Raw genomic sequence first — 9,353 nt, forward strand, 5'->3', positions numbered from 1 at the left:
CTGCAGTGGGCACAGGGGCAGGACTTTGACCTTCCTCCCTGCCTCCACCCCGCCCCTCCTGCCTCGGCCCGTGGTCCCCTGTCTGCTGGCAGCCCCACTCCTGCTGCTGCTGCTCCCACATGCTGACGGCGCCAGCCCCGCTCCCACCTGCTGATGGCACAGAGCAATTGGCGCAGCAGCCACGCAGCCTGGCATGGGCCGCCAGTGGCCCAGCAGGGTCCGAAATCAGACTTCTGTGTCTTCCTGAAATGGATGCCCTTTCCTTAAACTTTGGAGCCCCCGTCTTCTCGCCTGTAAAATGGAAATGTTCCTGCCCACTCCGGTGCCCACAGTCGAGGCTGGAGATTTCCTATGGAGAGAAAGGCGGAGGGCCCTGTGTGGGGGTGGGAGGGCAGGGGAACACACACCTCAGTCTCAAAATAAAGAAGAGAAAGCTGTGTTCAATCTTTAAAAAACAAAAAGGAAAAAGGAAATACAATATACAGTTCAATAAATAGAAAAAAACAGTTATAAAATCATGTGGTCTTTTGTCCTTAATTACAAGAGGGACGGTGGGGAGGCCAAAAGGACAGCAGCTGGGGCTTAGAGACACACAGAGGGCAGGCTAGACGGAGAGGAAGCGGAAAGGGAGGGCAAGGTGAAGGGGCGGAGAGGGAGACAGGAGAGGGAGAGGCAGAGCCAGAAGATGCTCAGAGGCCAGCCGCGCTTTCCTTTCCGAATTTGGGGTGGGGAGTCCCTGGCCCCCTGTGCCGTCTCCAGGTCTGGAGGACAGTGTGAGCGTGGCTCAGTTCCTGAGATGTATGTCCAGTGACTAGCAGGTAAGGGGAGAAGAGGCAACGACCCCTCCTCCCCCTGGTCCATCCTGGGACCCCAGTACCCACAGGAATGGGAGTCCTGGCCGGATGGGGGTTGAGGTATGTGGCCGAGGCCTGAGGCCTCTTTAAATCCTTCAGTGGGGGTGAGCCATTGGCCCTGGCTGGATACCCTGGAGGGGGCTCCTGAGGCAGTGAGAGGAGGGTACAGAGGAGATTTAGATGCTTTAACACAAGTCCCCTGGCCACCCAGCGTAGGGTGTGTGTGTGTGTGGGGGGGGTTGCTACATTGACTGAGAGCCAGTTTCTGGAAAGTCCTGCCTCCCAGTTTCCTGGAGCCCAAGCCAGGCCTGTGAGTTTGGGGAGGGGAAGCTTGCTATTGCTTTTGGGGTACCCAAGTGGGGCCATACCAGCTACCCCCCTTCTAGGCCCCTGGTTGGTGGTATGGCTTCTGATCCTTGCGTCTCGCACACTCGCTCGCATAATCCTAGGCACGCACGTGGCAGGACGCCACCCCCCATTCCCACGTCCAGCCAGGCTGGGGGGAAGGCAGGCAAGACCACCTAGCTCCAGCTGGGCTCCTTCCCTGACTCAATACTGAGATGCCACTAGCCCTCCTGTCCAGGTGCCCGGTGCAGAGTGGGTGGCACAGAAGCAGGAGCCAAGGGAGACCCTGCCCGCCACCCGCCGGACGCCCTCAGCCGAAACGCTCCCGCACCAGCAGCATGAGCTTCTTCTTGCCCTTGTACGTCTGTTTGAGGGTCTCCAGGAACTGGGTGAACTGAAGGTGCCCGTCAGTTAGCAGGCAGGAGGGTAGCCCCCACCCCACAGATACAGATTTCCGCTGGACCCACAGGGACCTTGGGGCTCAAATACAGTCACAGGAAGCAACTCAGCTTTCCCCCTGCCTGCGTGACACCCCTCTCCCCCGCCCCTCCCGCCCCAGGCCCAGAGGCTCAGTTCAGCACTAAGAGGAAAGCCCCTGACCTGAGGGCTGAGAGGAAGGGAGCTGTGGTGGGGGATGGGGAGTAGGGGGTGGGGTAGGGAGCAAGCGGGAGGGGAGGAGGTCAGGGCGATTCATTGCAATGGATCTCACTGCAAGGCTTCATTCAAATGCACTGCGTGGTTCTTCTCGCACAGGGTGAGAGCGGGCAGGGCGCAGTTCTGCGGGTCTTTCATGGCGCACTGCAAGGCCAGGGCGCGGGCGCAGGCCCAGAGCTCCTCCCGCCGGGGCGCGTCCAGCTGCAGCCGCAGTAGCGTGGCATGGGTGGTGCCCGTCACGGCCACGATGGTGGCCGCCTCCACCGGCGTGAATAAGGAGAACCAGTTCTGCATGATGTTCATCAGAGCCTGTGGACCTGGGGAAGGCAAGATGGTGAAACGGGTCAGGGAGAGGGGCCGGAATGCGGACGTGTGTCCACAGGGTCACCCCAGTATCTCCATCTCCAGCAGCAGGGCTGGAGACACACTCCCTTCATTCACCCCTTGGGTAGCCTCCCCCTCCCAAAAGAACAGGGCACAGCAGGCCTGGCTGGGACTGTGTACGAGGGGGGTTAGCTTTGGTGCCAATGGCCCTCTCCAAGCCATTTAGCCGGGCCAGCCTCCGGGCTTCTGTCCAGCACAGTCCCTCCGCCCAACATTCCCTCCGGGCTTAGCTCTGAGCGCAGGCTCGATCCAAAGGAAAGTCTACTTCTCTCTTGTGCCCATCTGGTTCCATAAAGAGATGGGTGGCAGATTCCCTTGGGGCCTCTCACCAATCTCCGTGGCACAGCTGACCAGCCAGCGCACCATCTCCCTTCGCCGCCAGGTCATGGTGCTCAGGGTCATCCGCATCACCTGCAGGGGTGAAACGGGACAGAAAGAGGTCACCCAAAACTTCAGGCTGGCTGAGGGAGAGAGGTTGGGATCCTTAGGGGCCCAGGAAGACAGAAGTTAGGGGCTGACTCAGTGAGCCACACAGTCTGGGCAAATGGCTTCACCTCTTGGGGTCTCAGTTTACTCATCTGTAAAGCGGGGATAAAAATCTTATCTACTGCATAGGGTTGTGAGAAGCGAGATTACATAGTAATGCTCTTTGCACAGTGCCTGTTGCCTCAAAGTGCTCGGCTAACGTCAGCCAGTACTATTACTGCTATTGTTGTTCTGTGGAGGGCCCCATGCATCCTACTCTGGACAACAAGCCGACCCATTCCTTCTCTCCAGAAAGTTCCATGCTTCATGTCTACTGACTCCCCCCCGTAACCCCCAACAGAGCACTTGCTGCACAGGTCCCACCGTCTTTAGCTCTCACCCCCAATAAGCACCTTCCCTGCTGGCCTCTCTCCTCAGGTCCCATCCCCAGTCCTACCTGGTGGGCTCTGCCTTCTGGAAGCTCCTAAGTAGAGGGTCTCCTGTCTAGAGCCCCACCCTTGTCCTGCCCCCTCCACATCCCCCCATGACTCCAGTCCCCTCAGGAAATTCTGCCCCTGAGGGCCCCTTGCTTTCTAGTTCTACCTGGGAAGATCCCACCCCACCCTGCAAGCCTGCCCCAGGCTGTGCCTTATTCCCTTATTTACTAGGTCACCTTCTGAGGCCCTGCCTACCTCCACATCACGCAGCCTGCAGCTGGCTCCTCACCTACAGGCTACACCGAGCATGCGGCCTCTGCCTCACCAGAGCCAGATGGCCTGGCCCTGGGGGTGGCCGGACACTCAGCCCCATGACTGTCACCACAGACCTCACTCCAGAGGCAGCTCCTCAGCTTCAAGGCCTCCCTCCAAACCCAGACCCTCAATGGTGACTTCTAGGCTGGGTTCCCCTGAAGCCCCACCTCTTATTGGCAGGCTTTGCTGCTCCCCCCAGGTCCCCCTCTCAGCCCCACCCGCCCATGGTCCTTAACCTGAAGCACACCAGCCCCAGGCCTCATTTCCAAGGCTCTGCTCCCTCTGTGGCCCACCCTCTCACCAGCAGGTTCCAGGACCCTCCTCCTCCTCCTCAGCCACACCCTCAGAGGTAGATTCTCACCTTCAGACTCAGCCAATGAGTCTAATTCATAGGCCCACTCCACTGATAACCTCATTCTCCCCCTCCCAGAACTTACAGACTCTGCCTTCCTGTGGCTGCTCACATCCTGGCCCCTCCCACAGGCCGCACCCCCCTCCCCATCTTCCCAGGGGCCCTCACCTGCAGGCCCAGCTCCAGTGCAATGCCCAGCAGGGTGGTGTCTGGGGGTGTGCTGGCCGGGGTGGCGGTCTTGCAGGCATCCTGTGCCAGCTTGAAGAGCAAGGCTGGAGAGTGGATATTCTGCTGGATGGAGCCCAATACTGTGTGCAGCCATTTGGGGTCTCCTGGAGGAAGGGGAGGGACATTGGCACCATGGTTACACCAGGCAGTTCATGCAGGTTCCCTCCACACAGGTGCACAGGTGTGAGCATGGAGGGTCACGAACCTGGCAACCAGCTGTGAAGACCCCGACCACTCTTTGCACTCCCACCCCCCTTCTCTCCTCTGCCTTCCTCCGCTTCCAGTGGGAAGAAGCCACTTAGGAACCTGCTACATGCCTAATAGTCAAGAGGATGGATTCTGGAATCAGAATGCCAGGGTTCAAATCCCTGCCTTGCTGTGTGACCCTGAGCAAGTCACTTCACCTCTCTGTGCCTTGGCTGCCCACCTGTGCAATGAGTAATACTAATGGAATAGTACCCGCCTCATAGGGCCATGGAGAACCCATACCAGCAAAGGCTTTAGCATGGCAAAAGCTACACGAATATTAATTTGTTTGTTTGTTTTAATCCTCACCCGACGATATTTTTCCATTGATTTTTTAGAGACAGTGGAAGGCAGAGAGAAATATGGATGTGCTTTATCCTCCTTGGCGCACTTGTTACCTCCCCACTTACTGCATAACTATCCTCTTCGCCTTGCTTATTGTCTGTCTGCCCCACTAGAATGTAACACCACAGGGCGCGGGATTTGGGACAGTTTTGTTTACTACGGCATCCTTAGCCCCTGCCCCAGTCTTGGTCCACCTAAAAAGTGCCCCAGGAAAACTAGTGGAATTTGATAAAAGGACAAGAGGGAGGAAGGAACAAAGGAGAGGAGGAAGGAGAGGCAGGACAGGGGGACAAGGGCGGCGTCCTCCTCACCCTTGGCCGCGGTCAGCATGGTGGAGGCCAGCTCGCACTGGCGCGTCTCCAGGTGGCCCAGGATAAACCAGCGGGGGAAGCGGTTACTCACGACGGAGTCCAGTGGGCTGGGGTGAGGATCGCCCGCCGGAAGTGCTGTCTCCAGTACAGGCAGCCTGGGATGAAGCAAGAAGCCAGCCCATGGTGAGGCAAAGCTTGAGTCTCCATCCTTCCCAGGAGAGAGGCCTCTGAGGCAGCAAAGCCCTGAGCAGCCAGGAAGATGGGTGTGTGTGCACGATGTTCACTGCAGTGTTGTTTATGTCCATCACTTGGGGTTTGGTTAAATAAACAATGTTTTATTCACGTACCAAAGGCCCTGTGGCTGATAAAGAGATGATGGGATTGTCTGTCTCCTGAAAGGATTTTACAAAATTCTGCTTCTGTGATCGGCTGGTATACGTGTGAAATGATAAAAGATAATTCATTGTAATGTTGTTTTTTTCGACAGCATAAATGTCTATCCAGATTGGTTCTCTTAGGATGCATCCCCACAGTGGTTCATGTGCGATGTGGTACAACCAAGCCTCTAAGATACGATGCGCAGTGAAAACAAGGGGCAAAGCTTAGGTACAGAACGTGTCGTGTCATCGGTGTAAAAGGAGGACCAACTTCCAATTTCCAATTACAGATTTTCAGAAATCTCAACTCTTGATAAGAAAGTGGGAACAGCCCTGGCTGGTTTGGCTCAGTGGATAGAGCGTTGGGCTGCGGACTGAAGGATCCCGGATTCGATTCCGGTCAAGGGCACGTGCCTAGGTTGCAGGCTTGATCTCCAATAGGGTGCATGCAGAAGGCAGCCGATCAATGATTCTCTCTCATCATTGATGTTTCTATCTCTCTCCCTCTCCCTTCCTCTCTAAAATCAATAATAAAAAAAAAAGTTGGAACACTGCCTAAGTATGTTGGGACAAACCGGCCTAGAAAAATACTCTTTTTAAAAAAAAATGTATTTCACTGAGTTTCCACAGAGAGGAAAGTAGAGGGATGGAGAGCTAGAAACATTGATGAGAGAGAAACATCCATCAGCCGCCTCCTGCACACCCCCCACTAGGGATGTGCCCGCAACCAAGGCACATGCCCTTGACCGGAATTGAACCTGGACCCTTCAGTCTGCAGGCCAACACTCTATCCCAGTGGTTCTATCAGCTAGTGCTGTGCAGAAGCTTTTTAATTTGATATGGTACCACTTGTGTATTTTTTTTTATTATTTTCTTGCTTGTGCTATAGGTATCACAGCCAAAAAGGGCAGCACTCTGACTTTTGTTGCCAAGGGAATGTCTTTCAAATTCAAAATAATATTATACACTGTTTAATAGGAAGCTGGAATGCCAGCGTGAGGTCAGACTGAAATATCAAGGCTGTGAATGTGGGAGGAGGATGGGGCTGTGAGCGTGCCCCCAATCCTGTCTGGCCCAGTGGGCAGTCCCCAGCCATTTGCCTGTCCTTACCTCATGGCTCGAAGCGCCAGGCGGTAGGCCAGGTCGGGGTCGTGGGGCAGCAGGGCGGTGAACAGGTAGCACGCACAGGTGTGCATCGGCACGCTCTCCCGGAACAGCACTTCTCCGAAGCCGCTGAAGGGACCCCCTGCAGGGGCAGCCTGAGCTCAGCCCCCAGGTGGGCTCACTTCTGACCTTCTACCCCTCCCCAGGCCTTTCCAGACCCCAGGCTGAGGAGGGGATGGGCAGACCCCAGGACAGAGTGGCAGGGACTAGGGGCGGGAGAGGTCCTGGGCATGGGGACACGGGGCTGAGACAGAAAAGCCCTGGAAAATTCGAAAGGAGGAAACCCCGGGCAGCCCTGGGAGGGCAGGTCTCAGATGCAGGGTGAGGCCTCATAAGGCAGGACCGTGGGCAGAGCCAGTGACGTCAGCTGGGCATCAGCGACTTGGCTCCCTGACTCCAAGGTGGGCAGGGAGCCGGACCACACCACTCGCAGCAGTAACTGGCTGCCAGAATGTGCCAGGGATCTCACCCTTTAGGAAATGCTGAGGGAAAGGACCAAAAGACCGAATGACCGGGCGCGGGGCGGGCCTCACCGTCCAGGAGCAGCCCCGCCTGCTTGCGCAGCACCTGCACCAGCCGCTCGTCCAGCTCCACCTCCTCCAGCAGCGCCAACAGCTGCTCCTCGTTGCGCACCACCTTGTCCTGGGCGTACAGCCCCTCGGGCAGGGCCCGCTGCTGTCCCAGGCCCAGCAGTGCCACCTCCAGTGCCAGCGCCAGGTAGGACTCCCCAGGGCTCCCGGGTACCTGCACGTGCTGGTAGGCCACCTTCCGCTTCTCGGGGCCCGTGTCTGTGGGAGAGCGGCACTAAAGATGCTGGAGGGGGACCCCTTTTCTGGGACCCCAGTGGCCCTTGACCCCAGGCATGGAGACTGAGGGTACGTGGTATAGGGGAGTCCAGCTGCTCCCAGCAGCTGGGCCATCTTCAAGCAGCAGATAGGCCTACAGTGGCCGCACTTTCAGAAGCGAAGCCCATTGGCTCCTTGCACTGAGGAAGGGGGGCGGGGAGGAGGTTGCAGCAAGGGTGAGGGTGTAACCTCGTTTTCTAGGGGTACTGAGCCAGGGGGCTTAACCAGAGAGGTAGGGATTGCCCCACCTCCTCCAGGGGACCCCTGTGAGTACCTGAGTAAAGGGCAAGGGTATCTTCCTCCAGGCGACAGGCCTCCAGGAGTGCCCTGCAGAGGCAGCCGACGGGGTCCAGGGGGTGACCCACCCATCCTTCCGTGTTGGTGATGCAGGTGGAGCCTTTCTGTAGCAGCTCTGCAGGCCGGAAGTGGGGCTCAATGCCCACCCATCCTCTTTAGCCCCTGGGGGGCTTTCTCTCTCTGAACCCCCAGCCAGCCACACAGTGCCTGCCCACCCCCTGCCCACCCAGTGGTCATCTTCTCGGCCCCTCGCTCTCTGCAGCAGCGGTCACCTCTGCAGCCCCCTGGCTTCCTGTCCCACAGCCACTCCCAGGCCTGGCAGGACACCTGGAGGAACTGGGTACGACTTCCAACCAGTGTCGTTCCCCCTCACAACCTCTAACCCCACCACCTGAGAAGCCAACCAGCAGCTTCTGGTGTTCTCGTGGGAACTGCCCCGTGGAGGCTGCCGGCTGCTGCACTGACTGTGCTTCTGAAGTTCAAGTTCTTGAACTCAGGCAGCGGCTTCCTGACTTCTAAGTCTGCATCCCCTCCAGTGGCTTTGTGAGCCCTCAATCCCCTGCATTAAATTCCTGTATGCTCAAGACACCTATGGTGGTTGGGTTTTCCCGGTGGGACCTTCAGTGGTACCCACAGACCCCCTCCCTGGGTTGCCACAGCCTCCAGCAGGTGGCATCTGTGCCAACAGCCCCAGGACCTCATAATATTGGTGCCCACCTTTTTTCTGCTGCTTGTAGCTCTCCAGCTGATGCCGCCGCTGCAGCCGGAGTGTGTTGACGATGGCTCCGGCTAGCCGCAGGGCCTGGCGGGGGTATCCGTGGGCACGCAGGGTGTCCACCCGGGCACAAGCAGTGGGGAATGGCTCCCCCAGCCAGAGGGGGCGGCCCTGGGGGTCAAAGGTTGCCTTGTCGCTGCCCACATGGCCTGTGAGGCTGGGGCCATAGCAGTCACTGGCCAGGATCCTCTGAAGATGGGGGTCACTCCAATGCAGTGACCCAGCCTGCAGGGCTCGGCCAAACACGGTGTGGCGGGAACCTGCAGCCACCTCCTCCTCCGGGCCTGTGGGAGAGGTCCAGCATGGCCTAGCAGCAGGGTCATGGCTGGCTCCCCACAATGAGTGCCACTTAGGGCTACACTCTGGGTGCATCGGTGGACATGTGCCATCTCAAATCCTTACAGCAGCCTTTCAAAGGTGCATGTGTGGGTGTGTGTGTTGAACACTGAGGTTGAATAACTGTCTTTCTGTCCATCTTTCTATTCCTCACATTCTATTCTTTTTTTCTCTTAATGTCTCTCCCCATGCCCCCTTCCTCACTCTCTCCTCCTGTCTCTTTCCTTTCATTCCTGCCTCTTTTTTCTTAATATCTTTCTTTGCTTGTTCCCCCCATGCTCGCCTCCATTGCCAGGAGGCTAAATTAGGAGAACAGCCAGAACTACAGGTGTCTCAAGCATTCCACTGCACTGTCCCTTGGGCTACCCACTGCCTTGCCCTGGGCACTCCCTCCCTCCTGGAGGGCAGGGCAGGCAAGGGCGGGGCCTCCTCTTCCTCCCCCAGAGCACCAGATGGGGAGGCAGGGCACTGCAGAGGTCATGGTTTTGGGTATGGCAGGGACCCTTCTCCTACCTGGGTTGAGGGCTGCGGTAGGTTGCAGGCTTGGACCGTTGAAAGAGTAGTTGCCTTCTTCCAGTGGGCACACGTCCAACTTGTCCCACTTGCCAAGCAGCTGGAGCCAG

General features: G+C 57.6%; 1 protein-coding gene across 1 annotated transcript in view; it reads right to left on the reverse strand.

Annotated features, from left to right (window-relative positions):
• Positions 1 to 1,509: 1,509 nt before the first annotated feature.
• ZSWIM4 (zinc finger, SWIM-type containing 4) overlaps positions 1,510 to 9,353 on the reverse strand; it is a 14,699-nt gene continuing 6,855 nt past the window's right edge. Inside the window, 10 exon segments of the mRNA XM_006761400.2 lie at positions 1,510 to 1,672; positions 1,909 to 2,170; positions 2,567 to 2,648; positions 3,975 to 4,138; positions 4,937 to 5,091; positions 6,424 to 6,559; positions 7,011 to 7,265; positions 7,597 to 7,734; positions 8,337 to 8,678; positions 9,244 to 9,353. The exon segment at positions 9,244 to 9,353 is cut by the window's right edge and continues 19 nt beyond it. Of these exon segments, the coding sequence (XP_006761463.2) occupies positions 1,510 to 1,672; positions 1,909 to 2,170; positions 2,567 to 2,648; positions 3,975 to 4,138; positions 4,937 to 5,091; positions 6,424 to 6,559; positions 7,011 to 7,265; positions 7,597 to 7,734; positions 8,337 to 8,678; positions 9,244 to 9,353 (1,807 nt within the window).

This window comes from Myotis davidii, unplaced genomic scaffold (genome assembly GCF_000327345.1).
Source record: "Myotis davidii unplaced genomic scaffold, ASM32734v1 scaffold1238, whole genome shotgun sequence".
Lineage (NCBI taxonomy): Eukaryota > Metazoa > Chordata > Mammalia > Chiroptera > Vespertilionidae > Myotis > Myotis davidii.